The sequence below is a fragment of the Budorcas taxicolor genome, chromosome 10, assembly GCF_023091745.1.
Source record: "Budorcas taxicolor isolate Tak-1 chromosome 10, Takin1.1, whole genome shotgun sequence".
NCBI lineage: Eukaryota > Metazoa > Chordata > Mammalia > Artiodactyla > Bovidae > Budorcas > Budorcas taxicolor.
In genome coordinates, this window is record NC_068919.1 from 51006051 (window position 1) to 51027098 (window position 21048).

The following is a 21048-nucleotide window of genomic DNA, read 5'->3' on the forward strand; positions in this document are numbered from 1 at the left end:
ACCAGGACCTTCAAGAGCTGCCACCACCCAAGGACTTTGGTTCTGGGGTAAGAGCCGGCCCCACCCTCCTCCTCTCTACCCGTTTTTCTGCAGTGAGTCACCAATGCATCAGAGATTGGCACGCAGGCTGCACACCTCGTCTGCCGAGTCTGGCATCTGGGCACAGTCTCACCCTGGAGTTTCTGCCCTGTGCTCCAGGAGTTCTTGGGCAGGAGGGTCCTGGGGTGCAGGGAAATTGGGAGGACTCTGGCCCCCATCAGCACCACTTTCATCTGGATTACATGAGGCTTCAGGATGACATTTTGATTTTTTTTTTTTTAAAAAAGAGGGTCTAACTGTTTTTAAAAGTTTGAAAAGCACTGTTCAAGGTCAACAGACAAATTGGGACACAACGTGAAGACCAACATGCCTGTGACATAGAACAGATTGCCACTTTCTTAGGTAATACTTGACTCTTCTTGAGCAGTGGCATGCCCTCCGGTGCCTCACAGCACCTACCACCCCACTGTTAGCACGCAGAAGCCCCTCACAAACATCTTCCCAGGCGTGCAGCTCAGAGCTAACACCAACAGACCCAATTCCCCACTGCCTCTACCATGCAATTGGGGCCCTTGTCCTGTCACTTGCCCCAGCCTGGGCCTCTTCTCCAGCAAGTGGTCATTCTGACTCCCCATGTGCTAAGCTGCCCATGAGCCTCTGGACACAGCCTAGGGCCACTCCTCTGACCAATCTATCAGCTCTGAAAGGATGGACAGAGAGGGGATCAATGAGGGCAGAGGCAGCAACACACCTCCAGCAACACAGGCCCCTGGTCATCGGCCAGGGTTCAGCAGCCAAAGCCTGACCACTTCCACTCTCTCTGCCTATGAGCTTTTACCTCTAAACTTTTTCTTTGGAAAATGTTCAAAGATATAGCGAAGCCAAAAGAACAGTTAAGATATATTACCAATGTACCATTATCATGAGTAAGAAAAGTACCATTTTTTAATAATATGTAATATATGGGTTTATGTTCAAAATTGTACAACTTGATATTGTATCAAAAGATTCTCCAGGCAAGAATAATGGAGTGGGTTACCATTTCCTTCTCCAGGGAATCTTCCCAACCCAGGGATCGAACCTGGGTCTCCCGCATTGGAAGCAAATGCTTTAACCTCTGAGCCACCACGGAAGATGTATCAAAAGATACATATTTGTATATATATATTGGACCCAGGATTTAATCAACACTTAATTTATTATAATAATGTTAAGTCTCTCTCATCTCTTTTATCTCCAACAGATTCTTTTTTTTTTAATAACATTAAATCTATTAAGGGAGTCTGGTTAATTTTTTTATAGACAATCCCACATTTTGGATTTTTCTGTCTCCTTATTACTAGATTCAGTTACACAAGTTTGGCGTGAATATTATAGGTAACATTATTTATTTCTTAACTGCATCATACCAGAAGTCACAGAATACCAGGTTGCCCAGTCCTGGCAAAGCCGAATTGGATCTCCTGGGAGAACCACTGGCTGCCATACTGTGGCACTGTGCCTCTAGAGCCTGTAAGTCATCAGTGAGGTCATACTCTGAGCCCACATCAATATACTGCTCCAGGTAATCTTTCACCAACTAGTTTTTACATTCATTGATGAGCTGGCATGGGGGTTACAAAACAAGAAATTATCTAAATATATCAGCTAATGTTATATTAAAAAAAAAAAAGAGCTTTCCCTTTTATAATCTATTACTATAAACCCATGAGGGTTTTTTTTTTTATTATTTAATGTGTCATAATTCATCATTGTCATTAATTCTTTTGATTTTGAAATGTTTCCATTTTTAGCAATGAGAGCCCTTTCAAACAGGCTTTTGGGTCCTTTGATACAGCCCAATTCTCCATGTTCCCAGAGCCCTGCTTATACTTCAGGATCCTAACACTCGAACTATCACGGCAGCTTGGTTTATTTATATGTCTGTCTCACCTGAAAATCTGTCAGCTCCTCAAGGCAAGGCCAAGGTCAGACTTATCTCTGCAGCCCAGCACTTAGCTCAGCAGCTGGCACAAAAAGGCCTGCTCGGCCCCTCCTCCCTGCAGCCGGGTGCCCTTGCCAGAGCTGCTTTGGGGCCACTCCTCTCCAGGCAGCAGCCCCATCCCAAGAGCTGGGCCTCTGGCTCCGGCCACAGAGAAAGGCTCAGGCCCCATCGCAGCTCACAATGGGCCCTTTGACTCAACTGGTCGGGCTCTTTCAGGAAAAACCCGTCCCCTGCCACCACACCTGTCACCAAAGCCAGCGCCCCTAGAGTTGCAAGGCAACACACAGCCGGCATTCACCTAGAAGCGACAGCAGGGTCCCGAGGCCACCCAGCCGGCCAGGCCGAGCAGCCTGACTTCTGGGAAGATGGTGGGTGGGGGGACCTTTCATCACACAGCTGCTGACACGCAGGCTCTGTGAACAGCCTGGATGGAGGACAGCAGGGGAAGGGGTTCAAATAAAAGGGTACAAAGAGGGGAGGGACTTCCCTGGCAGCCCAGTGGGTAAGACTCTGTGCTTCACTGCAGGGGGCAAGGGTTCAAACTCTGGTCAAGCAACTGAGATCCCACATGCCGCACAGCATAAAACAGCAACAAACTGGTCAAGACTTCGCCTCAGAGATGGCTTACCTGCTCTCTTCTTTCAACCTTCTTTTCACTTGGCTCAGGCACTGGGTTCTCGGGAGGCACAGTCAGCCGTAGTCTGCAGACATTTGCCTGGGAGAGAAGAGAGGAGAGACCAGTTATAAACCTGCATTTGGCGCAGAAGGAGCCAGATCACCTGGGGTTTCTCGGAGCCTCTGTCGCCTCCTTAGCAATGGGAATGATGGCACAAATCACACAGGGGATGCTGGGGAAAGACCAGCTTCCGCCGGGCCCATCACTGGCACTCACCACCTCCCTGTTTATGTTTTATGCTTTCCTTCTTTAGCAAACTACTGAATAGCTTCATAGAATTCAAACTTTTTTTTAATGGCTTATGTTCCATTACAGTACAGGATGATCTGATTTCAAAGAACAGCTAGAAGGGTAGAGGCCAAGCTATACACAGTGGTGGAGGGGTGGGAAGGTGCTTTCTACTTGACTCTATGTTGAATTTTCCTATAACAGACATGTACATGTTTAATCACAAAAAAAATTTTTTTAAGTCTATATATCCATGTCCACAGCAGCATTATTCACAATAGGCGAAAGGTGGAAACATCCCAAACGTCCATCAATGGATGAGTAGGTAAATAAAATGTGTATATACATAGAACAGAATATTTACACGGCCGTATAAAGGAACAAAACTTCTGACACATGCTATGACATGGAGCAACCTTGAGGACATGATGCTAAGTGAAATAAGGCAGTCATGAAAAGACAAACCTGTATGGTTCCACTTACACAGGGTCCCCAGGGTGGTTAAATTCACAGAGACAGAGAGAAGAATGCTGGTCGCCAAGGACCAGTTATTCTTTAATAATATGGAGCTTCAGTTTGAAAAGATGAAAGACAGATGGTGGTGATGGTCACACAACAGTGACAATGTACTTAATGCCACATGATGCTTATTCTACCCTATTATCGCAGCCTGATCCTACTGTGATATATTCTGGAGAGAAGTGGAAAGTGTGTTGCTTTTTATCCTGCCATTAAAAAACACCACCAAAGGAAAAAAACAGAGAGTCAAAGCAGCACCCAGAGCGCCCAGCCCACAGCCCCACACACTCATGAGAGCACAGCCTGTCCCTGTTATGGGTGGAATTCTGTCCCCCTACAATGTGTACATAGGAGTCCTAACTCCTAGTACCTCAGAATGTGACTTTATTTGAAAATAGGGTCTTTATAGTGGTGCTTGTCGTTCAGCCACTAAGTCATGTCTGACTCTTTGCAACCCCATGGACTACAGCATACCAGGCCCCACTATCCTCCATCATCTCTTGGAATTTGCTCTAATTCATGTCCATTGAGTTGGTGATGCCATCAAACTATCTCATCCTCTGCCACCTTCTTCTCCTTTTGCCTTGAATCTTTCCCAGCAACAGGGTCTTTTCCAGTAAGTTAGCTCTTTGCATCAGGTGGCCAAAGTATTGGAGCTTCAGCTTCAGCATCAGTCCTTCCAATGAATACTCAGGATTGATTTCCTTTAGAATGGACTGGTCAGATCTCCTTGCAGTCCAAGGGACTCTCAAGAGTCTTCTCCAACACCACAGTTTAAAAGCATCAATTCTTCAGTGCTCAGCCTTCTTTATGACCCAACTCTCACATCTGTACACAGTAATGAAAAAATGGAGCTTTGACTATATGGACCTTTGGACCTTTGTTGGCAAAATAATGTCTCTACTTTTTAATACGCTGTCTAGGTTTCTCATAGCTTGTCTTCCCAGAAGCAATCATCTTAATTTTCTGGCTGCAATCACCGTCTACAGTGATTTTGAAGCCCAAGAAAAGAAAATCTGTCACTGTTTCCACTTTTTCCCCTTCTAATTGCTGTAAAGTGATGGGACCAGATGCCATGATTTTAGTATTTTGAATGCTGAGTTTTAAGCCAGCTCTTTCACTCTCCTCTTTCACATTCATCAAAAGACTCTCTAGTTCCTCTTCACTTTTTGCCATTAGGGTGGTATCATCTGTGTATCTAACTAAGGTTGTTGATATTTCACCCTGCAATCTTGATTCCAGCTTGTGATTTATGCAGCCCGGCTTTTTACATGATGTACTTTGATACACGTACTTTCACACGATGTAAGTTAAATAAGCACGGTGACAATATACAGCCTTGACTTACTCCTTTCCCAATTTGAAACCATGTACAGTTCTAAGTGTTGCTTCTTGATCTGCATACAAGTTTCTCAGGAGAAAGGTATGGTGGTGGGTACTCTCATCTCTAAGAATTTTCCAGTTTGTAAAATGAAGTCATTAGGGTAGGTCCTAATCCCAAATGACTGGTGTCCTTATATAAAGGGAAAATTGGAAGACACACATGCATACAGGGAGCGCACCATGTAAGCAAACAAAGGAGATGGGCCTGAAACAGATTCTGCCCTCACTGCTCTCAGAAGGAACCAATCCTGTCGACACCTTGACTTTGGACTTCCAATCTCCAGAATCAGGAGACAATATATTGCTGTTGTTTAAGTCACTTGACTCGTGGTACTTTTTTTTTTTACAGCAACTCCAGTAAACTAATGCATACCCCCCAACCTGTTCTCCAGTCACAGTTATGCACTGGTCCACAGGGCAGCCTCTGAGAAAAGCACCCTGGATCCAAGAAGCCCACGGTTGGATACGATTGTAAAAGACCTTTGACATCCAATCTGCCAGCCTATGAAGGGACCTCCTCATCCAACAATATACCTGGCAGGTGGACACCCAGCCTGAGGGTAACATTTCCCCCGTAAAGGTGAGAGCCCATTTGGAACACACATTAGCACTTCCACTCACCACTGCCTTCCTCTGAGGTACCCCATTTTGCTACCTGACACCTCTAACTTCCTGAGAACGGACTTAAACAGTGCTTCCTCAGACCTCCTACCTAACAGACCCAGGGTACCCTCAGGAACTGTAGCAGAATTCCCTCTGCTCTTCATCACCCTGAATGTCCTTTCTTCTGCACTAAACAATCCAGTCCTTTCAGCCACAAAGATTTGGTTTCGAGATCCTTCTCCATCTCAGTCTTCTCTGGGCAAGCTCTGGCTCCAGTGACCCCAGGGAGAGACGTGACCTGACCCGCAGCAATATCACTCCCTCTTACATGGCCAACTTTGCACGAAACCTTCAAAGCTCATTGCCAGTCATTCTGGTCATAGAGAAACCAAGCCATTCCGGCAAACAGCTCTCTCAGCTGACAAACAGCACTGACGGGAATCCGAGGGTCTCCAGAAAGAGGTAACCCTTTGACTTCAGGCCACATGGGCTGGTTGAAACCCGCGGGCATTTGCATGAACATCAAAATGTAACTCACACCAGGCAAGTAATCCAAGTCTGTGACGCTCAATAACCATCTCTGGTAGGCCAGATCCGATCCACAGCAGAGTTTTGCAGAGAAAAGGAAGTACTTTTCTCTTATACCATACCCTATACCACACACACACATGTGCACACAGAGATACACACCTGCACAGGTGTACACACATATTCACAGTTTCCAACACCTACTAGGCTGTGCTGACTATGAGCAAGCTATTTGATCTCTCTGAATCTCAAGAGTAAAACACAGAAAAAGGAAGATTCTGGCACATAGTAAGCTTCTATCACTGTTAGATATTTTTATCTAAATAATGTCATCAGCCTACAAGCTCCAAAATGATATAGGCTGACTTGGCTTTCTGGCTCTGCTTTCCACGATAAAAATAATTTGGCCAATCGATCTAGAGGGAATTAGTATAGCAACTGATAGCTTTATAGGCTGATTGCCCTAGAGGAGTAATCCCTAATGGCAATCGTTTTTTGAATAAACTGAAAACCGGAAGAAAAGACAAGGTCCAGAAGGGACCCCATGACTCCAATCACTCAAAACTGAGAAGCCCCCTCCCCCTGATGGAGACAGTTCTTTATCTGTCCACCCAAAATGCTGATTTCCCTCAACACACTTTCTGCATCTCTCCTCAGGCCATATTTACACTATGGAACACAAATTCACAGGCTAAAAACAATGCATTTCTCCAAACTATCAGTTTTACCTCGTGATAGATAATGAATTCAAACAAAACAAGAATGTAAAATAAACATCTGACTTCAAAGCTAACCAGCAGGTGCGCCAGGCGCTTGCGGCTCCACCCACCCCTGTGCAGCGTGTTTACTCTCGTCATTAGGAGGGCCTTTGTGGAAACCTGAGGGCATGGACTACACGTGGTGCTTACATTCTGGAATCAGTGCTGATTTAAATCCAGCTTGAAACAGGATCAGACCCTTAGTAAGATGCTCAAATGTACTGTCATGTGAAAAAAGACAAGTGCTGGGAAAAAATAACCTGTTCTGTTTTTAAAATACACTCTGATAATTTGTATATATTTGTGGGGGAAAAATGTCTTTAAGGAAACATGACTACCGGCTGGTGGTGGTGGTGGTGGTCTTTTGCAAAGTGGGATTTCTGCAATGTCTGCACCTGTTCCAAGTATGTGTACGTTTTTAAAATAAAAAACATAGTAGGGACTTCCCTGGTGGTCCAGTAGCTAAGACCCCACGCTCCCAATGCAAGGGGCCCAGGTTCAATCCCTGGTCACAGAACTAGGTCCCACAGGCTTACAGGATCTAAGATCCCACATGCTGCAACAAAGACCTAGTGAGTGCAGCCAAATAAATAAATACAGATAAATATTTTTAAAATATCTTAGTAGTCAGAGAGGGCAACCCACTCCAGTATTCTTTCCTGGGATATCCCATGGACAGAGGAGTGTGGCAGGCTATATCTTATAGGGTCACAAAGAGTCAGACAGGAGCAACTAACAGTCAGTTACAGCAATAATAAAGATTGAGAGGGACTATATCAGAGACAGAGAAAGTTCTGCCAATGCAGGAGACATGGGTTCCATCCCTGAGTGGGGAAGATCCCCTGGAGGAGGAAATGGCAACCCACTCCAGTACTCGTGTGGAAAATCCCATGGACAGAGTAGCCTGTCGGGCTATAGTCCATAGTGTTGCAAAGTGTTGGACATGACTGAAGCAACTTTGCACAGCACAGCACATATCAGATGGGGCAGAGGCGGGGGAGGTCCTCAATCCTTCCTAGACCCACAGGACTGTTTCAGGAGCAGCAAAGAGAACAGCCCACAGGTCTAAAAGGTGCTCTGAATTTCTTAACAGAAGTACTAAGTAACCCCTGAATGTACCTGACAGGATGACCCTGTAGAGTTTACCTCCATTAGTCATTCACTTTCAGGAATCTCCCCGTGGGAAAATCTCCCACTGGGTAAGATCAAGGCAGATCAAGGCTTATCTCTCTGAGCATTTGATGATGCTCACTTTCATGGTTTCCTGACACTCAGGTACGTAATACCCTGAGTAGCCCAGGTTGGACAGTATCTGAGAGGCAGGTAAGGTAGTTGGTCCCAGGGTTCCCATAGCAGCTTGGCTCCACCTTGTGTTCTGAACATCATGGGGAGCTGAATCTTATTTACCCTGAACGCTAGCCCTGGACCTGCCATCCTTAAAATCAAAAGTCCCTTCCAGTGGATCAAAAGCAAGAAGATGGACTCAGTGTACTTCAAGTACTGAGCACCCACTACTTGTAAAACACTTAAGGGCTATGAGGGTACCAATATGGAAAAAAAAGAGCCCTGCCCAAAAAGGCTCATAATCCAGAAACATATCCACTCAAGGCAACATCACAACCAATACAATACCGGGCAGACAGGGAAGTGTGGTTAAGGCATGTGGAACTGCACGTCTGGGTTCCAATTCTGATTCTGACACCTACTACCTGTGAAACCTTTGGAAAGCTACTCCATCTTTATTGTTTCAGTTACTTCAGTAGTAAAACTCAGTTAACAATAGAGCAGAAATGACTCTCTTGGGATTTTTGCAAGGATTCTTTTCTTTTTTTTGGCCACACTGAGTAGCATGAAGGATCTTAGTTCCCCAACCAAAGATCTAACTCATGCCCTCTGCAGTAGAAGCATGGAGTCTTAACCACTGGACCAGTCCCTGTGGCTAGGCTTTAATAAACTACTACATGAAAAGGGCTTAGAATAGTTTCTGGCACATAAGAAGTAGTCAGTAAACCATCTTTTTTACCCTGGGAATTTAAGGAGGAAAACAGTCATCTAATGGAGGTGGAGTATATCAGAAGGGTTCTAGAGATGACACGTGAACTGCGTATGGAAGGACAGAAAGGACTTCCCAGGTCAATGATGTTGGAAGAATCCATCCTCAGACCGAAGTGAAGAAGTGAAGTCGCTGAATCGTGTCTGACTATTTGCGACCCCATGGACTGTAGCCCATCAGGCTCCTCTGTCCAAGGGATTCTCCAGGCAACAATACTGGAGTGGGTTGCCATTTCCTTCTCCAGGGAATCTTCCCTACCCAGGGATCGAACCCAGGTCTCCTGCATTGCAGGCAGACGCTTTACCCTCTGAGCCACGAGGCATTCATTCCAGTCGGGCCAAAGACACAAACAGGGCATATTCCGAGAATGGTAAATGGGCCCGCAGCCTGAGCAATATTGGGAGAAGAAAATGGCCACACAAGTAGGGGCCAAACTCTTAACATCCTACAAATGCCTGATAGCGAAGCAAGGCCTCTAATGGAAGACGTTGGGGAGCCATTTAAATTTCTAGAGGAAAGGACTATTGCTCAAATCTGAGTTCAGTGATTCAACAGCAATTATTGAGTACCTCCTATTATGTTCCACACCCTACAGCATGGACTGGAAGGGGAAAAATAGGGTTCCCAAGCAGGCTTCGTACCTAACTGCTTGTGTAGCCCTTACAGCACTCAGCCTAGGATCCACATGTAATAGGCCCTTGCTCAGTAAATGTCAGTATGGGCTTCTTTCTAGGTTGAACTAAAACACAGTAAGGAGAAGGTGCTTGACACTCCCCAGAGAGCCTTCCACTTTCTTCAAGCCAATCCCCACAGGAGGACAGCAGGGGAAGGGCAGCGAGCATTCAAGCCTCCTCCACAAGAAGATCCACAACCGAGCCCTTGTCTGCAATCAGGGCGCCTGGGAGCTAAGCAGGCCTCTGGGGACTTGTTTCTGACCCACTCTGTGGAGGCAGACGGCTGGTCCCTGTCTAGCGGGGACTCTGCCATCCACGTACCCTCATGCTCTCAGCTTCAGTATCCAGGCTCACCTGCGGGAGAGCTGCCCATCTCAAATAAAAAGGGGTGGAGAAGATGACCCAGGGAGGTGCTGGGTTTGCTCATCAGTTTACAAACATGGATTTCCCTACGGAAATGAGCCAAGTGCATGTACATATCCCTCGGGCGCAGTCCACTCTGTGACCGTGGGTCCCTGCTCAGCTCCACCTAACAGCAGATGGTGTGGCCACTATGGCTGCGGCTGGGAGGTCAGTCTCTGCTCAGCACAAGCATTAAAGTCTCTGGGACAGGCAGGTGGAACAGGGCCCGCCCCGTCTAGAGGGGGACTCTTAAGCATTGCTTTGATCCTGAGCTTGCAGGCCTGACCATCTACATCAGGGTGAGGTACACTTTTTCTGTAAAGGGCCAGATAGCAAATATTGAGGGTATGCAGGCCCCGTAAAACCATTCTTGCCTCAGAGTATACAAAACAGGCCAAGGGCTGGGTCTGACTATGGGGTCATCACTTGCCCACACTGATCTCCATACTTAGATACTTCTTACAGGTGGCGTAAAGTGTCCTGGCGCCCACTTTCCTGCCACAGCTGATTCTGGACAAAATTCCTAAGTAGAAGGACAGTGACTTTTCCCTCTTGTTCTAGCTGGCTCTTCTGTACCAGGCTCACCATGTGCCCCAAATGCCAAGACCCAGAGAGAAATCGCAGGTCAATGAATGCACACAAAGACACCAGGATCCTGGCATGTTAGGACTCTCCCGCCCTGCCCCCACCTCCACCATGCCTTTCCAAAAAGCCAAAGGGACCTTGCAGAACATGGACCCAGGACTGCCTGCATGTCCAAGAAAGCTGTCTGAGAGAGCAACCCCGGAAGGAGGAGTTCTGATCCTTGGCCACATAGAATCACTCGAGGAAGCTTCCTAAACAATGCTGATGCCGTTCTCTCCTTTCCGAGGTTCTCATCTAGACGGCCTGGGGTGGGGCCTAGGTGGAGGATTTTAAGCTTCTCGGTATTCCATGCGTAACCAGAGTTGAACCACTGACCTAACCAAAGGAATGAAACTTCAACAGTACAATAGCACCTGGAGTATTTGGAGGCCTTCCCAGAGCTGTCAAGCTACTCACCCAGGCTGACACTCCCATCCACAGGGCACCTGCTTCCTGCCCAGGTGGGCCAGAGGTCATGGGCTGGCTTCATCCCAAGCTTCTCTTCCTGTTTTCCCATTTGCCAACTCAGTGTCAAGTATGGCTGTTTGAGGACCCTGGGGACACTCTTCTTTCTAAGTACCTATGACACCAGGCCTGGAAAGGGAGGGTCCTTAAACCTTCTCCTCTAATAGTTAATCATAGGTAGGAGCAATGATGAGGGTCACAAGCCTCTAGCGGAATACAGAAGAGGGGGTTCAGGCAGGCTTCCCAGAGGAGCTGACCCTTCATCAGAAAAGAGGCATGAAAATGGTAGAGGTGAGGAACAGCATCAAAATCTTGGGGAACAGCAAGTAATTTGGTACATCTGCAAAGAGTATTCGTGAGGAGGGGGCGGGGAGGGCAAAGGCCCGATCAGAAGGCCCTGGGTGCTAAATTAGGGGGTTGTACTTGTTGCTGGCAATACCGAAGGGGCTCTTAAAGCAGAAGAGGTAGGTAGCTGGATTCTGCATTTTAGAGAGACACACTGGCCTTAAAAGACAAAGGACAGTCAACAGTGTGACTGATACTCAGGAAATATCACTTATCTAAGGAGGGAAAAGAGGCAAACACCTCTGTGTTACTATCCTGTGTGCCGGGTGAGATGGGGACCGTTTCTGGCTGAGAGACACGACTGCAGAAACAAGGAGTAAGGCACATAATTGCTGAAGGTACTTTAAATCAAAACATTTCAACATAGTCTCTAGTCAGCTGGCCCAGGACTCACAACTCCCTGTGTTCAGCTCTACAGTTTTTGAGGCTGATATGAAAAGGTTTCCTAAGTGACCAGAAGCTCAGTGGTAACACCAGCCTCCGGATCTCAGATTTCCTTAAGACTCCTCAGAACTCAGGCCCCTTCATCCTACATCTGACACAGCGAGATGGGTGAACCAAAGCAGAGTGGTCAGGACACTTCTTTTTTCTGAACATACAACTATTAGTTCTGAGTGGCAGAGGGCCTTTGGCTGAATCCTGGGGACACCAGGTTCTAAAACTCCTCAACTGGAATCAGGAGGGCCCAGGGGAGCAGCCAGCCAGTCTTCTGGGTACTGCAGGCCCCCTGCCAACCCCCTCCCTGGGGAAGGCTGCAGCCAGCTTCCTTCCACCAGGCGCTGAGTTCCCACAATGCTCTGCGTCCCTTCCTCAGAGCCCAGTAGGACAATATGGAAGTTATGCTCACAGATGTTTCTGTGAAAGGAAAAGGAAGTGAGGTAAACACCTGTCTGATCCATTCACTGGCCAGCTAAGGAGAATTCTTTGAGTCAATCAGACAGAAATGGGACCCAGGAGAGTACTGCCTGAGTGAGGAAGTGATGACTGGCCAGCCCATTTCAGTTTTTAACAGAGGAAGACTCTGCCAAATACAAAAATTACTGGCAAAAGCAGGCCAGGAGACAGTCCTTGCCCTCTGGCCTTCCTGGATTTGGTTTCATTTTTTAATGTGCCATGGAGGGGCCATGACACCAATAACACCAGTCAACAGTCTCCTATTATCAACACAGTGTGATGCTGGGGGAACCCTTGACAAGTCTATCATCTCACACCACACTCACCAAACAGCTAAACCAGTAATATTTGGCTGCACCAAGCAAAAATGCCTTCCCCTCAAAGCACACACTCTGGCCACACAACTGCCCTTCCACTGCAAAGCTTCACTCAGCGTGATTAACTACATTTACAAAATTCCTTTCAAAATCACAAAGCAATGTCAATATTTTTTAAAACATTTTCTCCCGTTCTCCAAGGTCATCAATCTATCTATGGTTATTCTCCAGCCAATTTATCTTCCTGCTGTTGCCATAGATAAAACTATTTTTAGTGCACAACAGGTATGAAGGCAGATTTTTTTTTTAACTTTACAACCCCTGTTGGTTGGCATCCATAAATGCCTCTCAGAGGTTTATCAGCTGACAGACATTACTCTCCCATCTGTTTGGTGTTTTGTTTTTTTTTTCCCTTGAGAGATTTCAGATAAGGAGGAGGTACAAATTGTAGGTGGCAGCTATTAAACGAAGGATAGCTAGTGACAGTCTGGTCTGGCTGCGCCACCCTGGGCAGCTGACTCCGAGAGCTCCCTGCTCAGTGTCAGCTGTCACCACCATTTCTGGTTGGCCTGAAGGCCTGGCCGGACACATCCCAGTTCCCCAGCAGTCCCTAATTTGGTAAGCTCTTGGGATGAAACAGAAATGTTATTTTAATGGCTAACGTTTTACTGCACAAGGCCATCGCTTGTGGCATATCAGAGAGGAAAGACAAAACAATATAGAGTTTACTGAAAAACTTTCAATTTAGGGTACACTTTTCACTTGTTCGTCTACAACTTTATTTTTAAGACATACTATCCTTGTTTATCAAAAAAAAATAAGTGTTTTGCCCTAAAGCAGGTCCAATACATCACTGTTAAACAGTATATGCCAAGAGTTCCATTTAGAAGAAATGATACTTCCTTTTTTCAGTATCTCAATGATGTCACTCGCCTTACAAAGTCTCGCTCCATCCTGCAAGACTAAACACAAATGTCTGCTGCAGAGGGAGGCCTTCCTCAGAAGCCTTTCCTTTTAGCTTCCAGGCAACCTGTCAACACTCTACCCTACTGTTACAACCATCACTCTGTATGATGGTAGTCTGGGACAAATGTCGATACCCACAGGTAGAGTGGACCCCAATATCTAACCCTTCATCACACAGAAGGTCTATAAACATTGTTTAAAAATCAATTAATCAATCAGAGATCACAGTTTCCACAAACACACACAGTACCAGTGCCATTTGCAAATTCTGAACAGAGTTGGAAATTACAAGGAAATCTTTAGTTATCTTCTTTGCAAAGCAAGTACCCATGTGCTCAAAGTAGTAGCCTTACACGGTCTGACTCAGGGCACTGACCACTTCAGACCAAAATATTTCAGATGTCTTACTCAAAGGGCAAAGCCTTCTCAAGAGTGTGTTCATTCCATCAGACACCACAGTACGTATAGCTAAAGAAATCCTTGAAAGTAAATATTTGAGAAAAAAATCTTCAGAAAGGTTATCTACTATACGAATCACATTTGCATCCACCCATATCACTCTAGCCACTCAACGAGTATCCACTCTGGAAGGGGGCCTAGAGAATTTCACACAATCTGGTCCCACACAGGATCCTGTCCAAGCTCAGGGCTGGCTTTGCAGTGACTTCAATCTTTCTCAATCATAATTATGTGCCAACTGAGAAGGATTTCCACAGAAAAAAAGACAAATACCCATCCTGGTGTAAGGCTAGGACTGTGGTTGGAAACCCACTTGGACCTAATGGGAATCTTGCTTTATGAAGCTGACGATTGGCTTCCGTCAACCCTAAATGTCTGGTGTTCACACACATCTAAACCTATCACTTGGCCCAGACCCAGGAGTAACACAGAGTCCTTCTGGAGACAAAGAAAAACAGCACTGAAAACGACTGCTAGTCATGCGGGTGAGGTATGTAAAGTGAAATGAGCACATCTATAAGACTAAAAAACAGACAGGAGTATCAAAGGGGCCCTGGCTTGGACTTAGCCACCTGTTTAGCCAAACACAGGGGAAATAAGTTGGTGTGGTTCAGTTGCTTAGTCGTGTCCAACCCTTGGGACACCACGGCCTGTAACCCGCCAGGCTCCTCTGGCCAGGGGATTTCCCGGGCAAGAATACTGGAGTGAGGAGCCATTTCCTTTTCCAGGGGATCTTCCCAACCCAAGAATCGAACCCACATCTCCTGCATGCAAGCGGTCTCCTGCATTGCAGGGTGGATTCTTTACTGTTTGAGCTAGGTGGTGCTTATGGTAAAGAATCTCCCTGCAAGTGCAGGAGACATAAGTGATGTGAGTTCAATCCCTGGGTCAGGAAGATCCCCTGGAGTAGGAAATGGCAACCTATTCCAGTATTCTTGCCTGGAAAATTCCATGAGCAAAGGAACCTGATGGGCTACAGTCCATGGAGCTGCAAAGAGTCAGACACAACTAAGCAGGCAGACAGACACAGGGAAATAGATTAGAGAAGTTTCAAGCACAGAAAAGACGCACTGAGATGATGAGTACTGAACATCATAGTGAACAGATGAAACTACAAGGCACAAGGAGATCCAACCCGTCCATCCTAAAGGAAATCAGCCCTGAACATTCACTGGAAGGACTGATGCTGAAGCTGAAGCTCCAATGCTTTGGCCACCTGATGCAAAGAGCTGACTCACTGGAAAAGTCCTTGATGCTGGGAAAGACAGAAAGCAGGAGAAGGGAACAACAGAGGATGAGATGGTTGGGTGGCATCACTGACTCAATGGACCTGAGTTAGGGCAAGCTCTGGGAGATAATGAAGGACAGGGAAGCCTGGTGTGTTGCAGTCCATGGGGTCGAAAAGAGTCGGATATGACTGAGCGACTGAACAACAACAACAAAAAAGGCACAAACCAAGGCCCTGGCAGTGGCCTGGGGTACCAGTCTTGGAAAAGATACAAAATGGGAAAGATGTGGCTAGTGATTCTTTCACGGAGCACCTGGAGCGATGAGAAAAGATGCAACAAAGATGGCAAAGAAATAGCACTTCCAAAGGGCAACCTAGGTGGAGATGGTGCCCACTGTGCTAATATTTAAATCAGAAAGAAGAAAGCACCTTGTATAAACCCAGGTCCCACCACCCGCCTACTGGGTGGCCAACTACTAATCCCTACTTTGTAAAATGAAGCCTACCTTAGTTAAGACCATTTCATATCAGTGTTATTCTATCACAAATGGTGACAAGTGGCCCTTTCTTTTCATCTTTGGAAGGTGGAAAGTTTGTTTAAAGACATTCATCACCTTTGAGTCTCCAGATAGGGATAATGCAGAAAGTTCCCCGTGCTTTTTTTAAAACGGTGCCATCAATACACTTGGCTTGCTAGAGGAGGCAGGAAGGGAGAGGAAATCTCTGGGAATTCCAGAAAGTCCCCCAAGTCCCCTTTCGAGCCCATGGGGTGCCTCTGGGGCATAGAAAAGAAGGGGCTTGCTCACGGAGCTGGGACAGAACCTAAAACTGAGTCCAGGTGGAGTGTCGGGGCCGAGGGACCGGTTTCGCGCGTCTCCATCCCCAGAACCCCAAGTGGAGCTGGCTGGACGGGGAAGTGGGACAGCAGCAGCTCCCAATCTTAGCTACTCACCCTCCTGCTGGGCGCCCCGGAGCTGCTGCCCGAGAGCAGGGTGACCGTGGACGTGGAGCGCAGCATCCCGCAGCAGCGGCGTTGGTGGCGGGTTCGGCGCGGCGCTGCTCCCGGGTGTAATAAGCCGGCGGGAGGCGGGGAGGGCGGCAACCGCGCAGGCCTCAAGCGCCGGCGGGGCAGGGCGGGGGCGGGGCAGAGGCCGGGCCAAGGGGCGGAGCCGGGGCGGGGCCCGCGCACTCGCCCGACCCGTCAGGCTGCATTTTCTCAGGAGAGCGCAGACCCAGCAGAAGTTGGTCACCAACCTTCCCCCACGGTTCTGCGTCCTCCCAGGGTCAGTCCTAGGACAGGACTGAGTGCCTACCATGAGGGCCTCCCAGCACTCAACACAATCTACCAACCACCAATCCCCTATCCTGTGGAGTTTGCAATCTGGTGGGGATACTGAGAAATGACAGGTGTCGGTGCTTTGGTAGAAAAGATGATACACACAGGAGCTCGCAATGTGGCCTTAGGAATTAGCCTGTGGAGGAAAAGTCTTCCCAAAGGATGTGATGACTAACCTAAAACCTGAAATACACGCAGAAGCAAGCCAGGCATAGAGTGTTCATTACACCTGCTCATGTTTGTTTAATAGTTACTGCGACCCTGACTGGGAAGTACTTTGCATGTACTATTAACTCATTTAATCCTCACAACCCCCCTTTGAATAGGCACTATTCCCATTTTGCAGATGAGGACACTGACTCACCGAAAGATTAAGTAACAGAGCAGATGTCCCACTGCCTGGAAAGTGGCAAAGCTGTGATGGACTCCACAGTCTAAGCCTAGTGCCTTGCTTGTCCTCTCTGCTGCCCCCTAGCAAAGAGAGGAGGGAATTACAGGCCAAAACTGCGTGGAAAGATGGCAAAAGGCAAGAGAAGGTTTGGTAGAATTTTTAGAAACTGAAAATACCACAGTGCAAGGGGCAAATGGTAGAAAACCGCAGAAGGGCACTGGGCCAAATCATGAAGAACCTGGTGTGCTTAGTTGAAGAGTTTGGCATTTATCCTGAGGACAAATGTATCTCAATAGGGGAAGACTTTCCGTCTCTGCTGCTGCTGCTTTAAAGCCCAAACCCTCCCTTCCTACCAAGCTCTCCAGGACCCTCCTGCCCTGAACACTTACACTCGTGAATCTCAATGCTTTTTGAGACCCTGTCTTCTTTAGAGTCATCAATATGTGTGTCTGTCTCCTTCCCAGTGGTGAGCTTCCAGAGGGTGAGGGTCAAGACTCACCCTAGTCTGAATTCCCAGTGTGGCACCAACACAGAAGACACTCAAGGAATATAAGAAATGTTGCTGAACAAAATTCCAAATGCTCCTGTAAGATTTGCTCCTTCTGCAGATGAGGATACTGAGACCAGAGAATCTAACTGCTGTTACACAGGCTTTCCCAATGTCACACAGCCTGTGCTTTACCGTCTCTCATCATCATCACCCCAGCTCTGTCTGCATTCTCCCTGCCGCATATGCCTTTTCTCATCAAAACCTCACCATGACCAAAAGCATGGATACTATTATCAGCTCCACTTTACTAATGAGGGAACTGAGACCTAGGGGTATTAGGTTAAATGCTGAATAGGTATTAGGTTAAATGTAGTCTTCTAACTCCAGCCCCTGCCTTTTTTTTTTTTTTTTTACTACACCCTTCCTGCATCCTTCTATCCACCAACCCTTCTAAAAAAGAGTCTAAAAGATGGGTCTGCCTTCCAATAAAAAGTGGTCAACGTTGTGTTAGCTTCAGAGGTATAGCACTTTGATAAAAAATAAAAATAAAAAATAAACCAAAAGAAGTGGTCAAAATATGGCTGTTGAAAGTCAGTATGGGTTAGAGGTAGCTGCATGATTACCTCAGGAGAAAGAGACTAGTGAATGTTGTTGTTATGTTGCCTTGAGGAGAAAGGAAATGGGCTGCTGTTCAAATGGACCCAAGATAACCTGGCATCAGTGTTTATTTATATTATGGCAACCACCCAAGTGATCGCTCAAGATGGAGTCAACATTTGAGACAAAGGGTGGGCTATGGATTCATTTGTCCTCCATCTATCCGTCTTTTTCATATTGTTAATACTTTTTGTACTGCATTATAGTTCATTACAAAAGCAGCAGACTTCGGATTCACTCGTGACCTCCTGGTGGAAACTTGATCTTGCTTACATCCAAGCCTGTCTGGTGCCTAGAACAGTAATTGGCACGTAGTAAATACACAATAAATAATGAATGGGTGAAGAAATGATATTACAGAGTAACTGGCATGTAGTAAGTGTGCAATAAACACTGAGTGAGTGAAGAAATATGACAGAGTAATTGGTATGTTGCAAGTGCACCACAAATGTCGGATGAATGAAGAAATGATATTACAGGGGGTTCCCTGGTGGTCTGGTGGTCAGGACTTGGTATTTTCATAGCTGAGATCTGGGTTCAACCCCTGACCTGGGAAATAATATCTCACAAGTCACGCAGTGCAGCCACATAAAGAAATAGAAAAAAAAAAAAAAAAGAATATTACAGAGCAATCCTTCAGCTCACTCATAGTCAAGCATAAGTAAGACTAAGCTCCTTTCTAATCCAGCTTCTAATGGAGGTGAGAGTCTGCAAGCAGTTTGTCAGCTGAAGCAGCCAGAGCCCCAGGATTGTCCCCAGGACTGTCCCAGCCAGGAAAGTTCCCCCACTGGCTGTCACTAAGGGCTGCAGGGGCTGTGGGTGGGCAGATGCCAGGCTCTGGCTTATGCTATGGCCACTCCATGCCAGGCCAACACCTAAGGGACTGCAAGAGAGGGGAATGGAAAGCCCAAAGTGGGAAAGCAGGAGGAGGAGGGAAATATCAATAGGAAGACAGGTAGGGACTGAGCAACAAATGAAAAGGTGGAGCTGGCAGAGAAGGGAAAAGTCCAAAATGAAATTACAGTCCAGGAACTAGGACTTCTGCCCAGCCAGAAGGCGTTGGGAGTGAGGGGTGAGGACGGGACAGAGGCTCTGGTGCAGTCACCCTGCTCCCTTTCAGCACCGGTCCGGCCTCCTCCGGGCCCTCCCTGAGCGCTGGTGACGGAGGAGTGCCACTGGACTGGAAGCCACAGACACTGTAACACAGCTCCTAGCTGCCACACCTTCCCATCCACAGTAAGAGCCACATGACTAAAACCTGTCCTAAATTTCTCTGCTGACGCACAGGTCTGTAGAAAATTTTAGATGTCTGCATAAACACACCTTTCATTTTCTTGAAATCAGTCACTGGATCAGTCACTCTCGAAATCAGTCACTCTCTCATTTCCTTCAGCCTCTGCTTTCTGAGTATGTCAAGGCTGCATATTGTCACCCTGCTTATTTAACTTATATGCAGAGTACATCATGAGAAATACCAGGCTGGATGAATCACAAACTGGAATCAAGATTGCCAGGAGATATATCAACAACCTCAGAAATGCAGATGGTACCAACCTAATGGCAGAAAGTGAAGAGGAACTAAAGAGTCTCTTGATGAGAGTGAAAGAGTTCAAAAAACTAAGATCATGGTATCTGGTCCCATCACTTCATGGCAAATAGATGGGGGAAAAATGGAAAGAGTGGCAGATTTTCTTTTCTTGGGCTCCAAAATCACTGTGGACGGTGACTGCAGCCATGAAATTAAAGGGAGGAAAGTGGTGACAGACCTAGACAAAGTAGTAAAAAGCAGAGACATCACTTTGTCAACAAAGGTCCATATAGTCAAAGCTATGGTTTTTCCAGGGCTTCCCTGGTGGCTCAGACAGTAAAGAATCCACCTGCAATGTGGGAGACCTGGGTTCGATCCCTGGGTTGGAAAGATTCCCTGGAGAAAGGCATGGCAAACCACTCCAGTATTCTTGCCTAGAAAATCCCCATGGACAGAGGAGCCTGGAGGGCTACTGTTCACGGGGTCGCAAAGAGTTAGACACAACTGAGCGATTAAGCACATGGTTTTTCCAGTAGTCGTGTATGGATGTGAGAGTTGAACCATAAAGAAGGCTGAGTGCCCAGAAATTGATGTTTTTGAACTGTGATGCTGGATAAGACTATTGACAGTTCCTTGGCCTGCAAGGAGGTCAAACCAGTCAATCCTAAAGTAAATCAACACTAGATTTGATTCCAATGAATGAATATTCATTGGAAGGGCTGAAGCTCCAATACTTTGGCCACCTGATGCAAAGAGCTGACACATTGGAAAAAGGCCCTGATGCTGGGAAGGATTGATAGCAGGAAGAGAAGGAGGCAACAGAGAATGAGATGGTTGGATGGCATCACTGACTCAGTGGACATCAATTTGAGCAAGCTCTGGGAGATAGTGATGGACAGGGAAGCCTGGTGTGTCCACAGGGTCACAAAGAGTCAGACATGACTTAGCGACTGAACAACTGCTTTCTGAATTATCTGCGATGCTGTCTTCTGAGCTCTCTCCAAACTCTCTATCGGCATCTTTAGCTGAGGAGCTCTGATGGAACACACTTATCCAGCAAAGTCCTGAGTGGCAAAGACAACCTATATTTCTTGGCAGAACCCATCGGAAATGGCATCACTCAACAGAATACACAGGAGGTGAGCCCAGGTGATGCCTGGCTTCCTGGTATTTTTGCTCTCTTCACTCTTCTGTCTTTGAGGGTTCCCTTTTTTTACCCTCTTCTATTCAGGTATCACAACACCTCAAAGTCCTGGCATATTCCTATTCTGAATGCCAAACAGAGACCAACTTTTCACAACACAAAAAGGATGCATTTCCAACCCAAGGATAAGGGTATTGAATTACAAAGCTCCTTTGGATGAAGTAGAACAAGAAATACCCCACATTCACTGAATGTCTGAGAAGCAGAGAACAGGGTCTAGAGATAAGGAAAGCCGACTGAGAGGAACCCAATACCTCAGCCACGTCACCCAGATACACAGAATTTATAAACCTCTCT

The 21048-nt window shown here is 46.7% G+C and overlaps 1 protein-coding gene across 1 annotated transcript in view; it reads right to left on the reverse strand.

The window, feature by feature from the left end:
• Positions 1-16208, reverse strand: part of MYZAP (myocardial zonula adherens protein) — a 141806-nt gene extending 125598 nt beyond the window's left edge. Inside the window, exons 1-2 of the mRNA XM_052646324.1 lie at positions 16098-16208; positions 2652-2738 (exon numbers count right to left, since the gene is read on the reverse strand). Coding sequence (XP_052502284.1) covers positions 2652-2738; positions 16098-16163 — 153 coding nt within the window. The 5' untranslated portion in view covers positions 16164-16208. The remainder of the gene's footprint in view (positions 1-2651; positions 2739-16097) is intronic.
• Positions 16209-21048: the final 4840 nt, after the last annotated feature.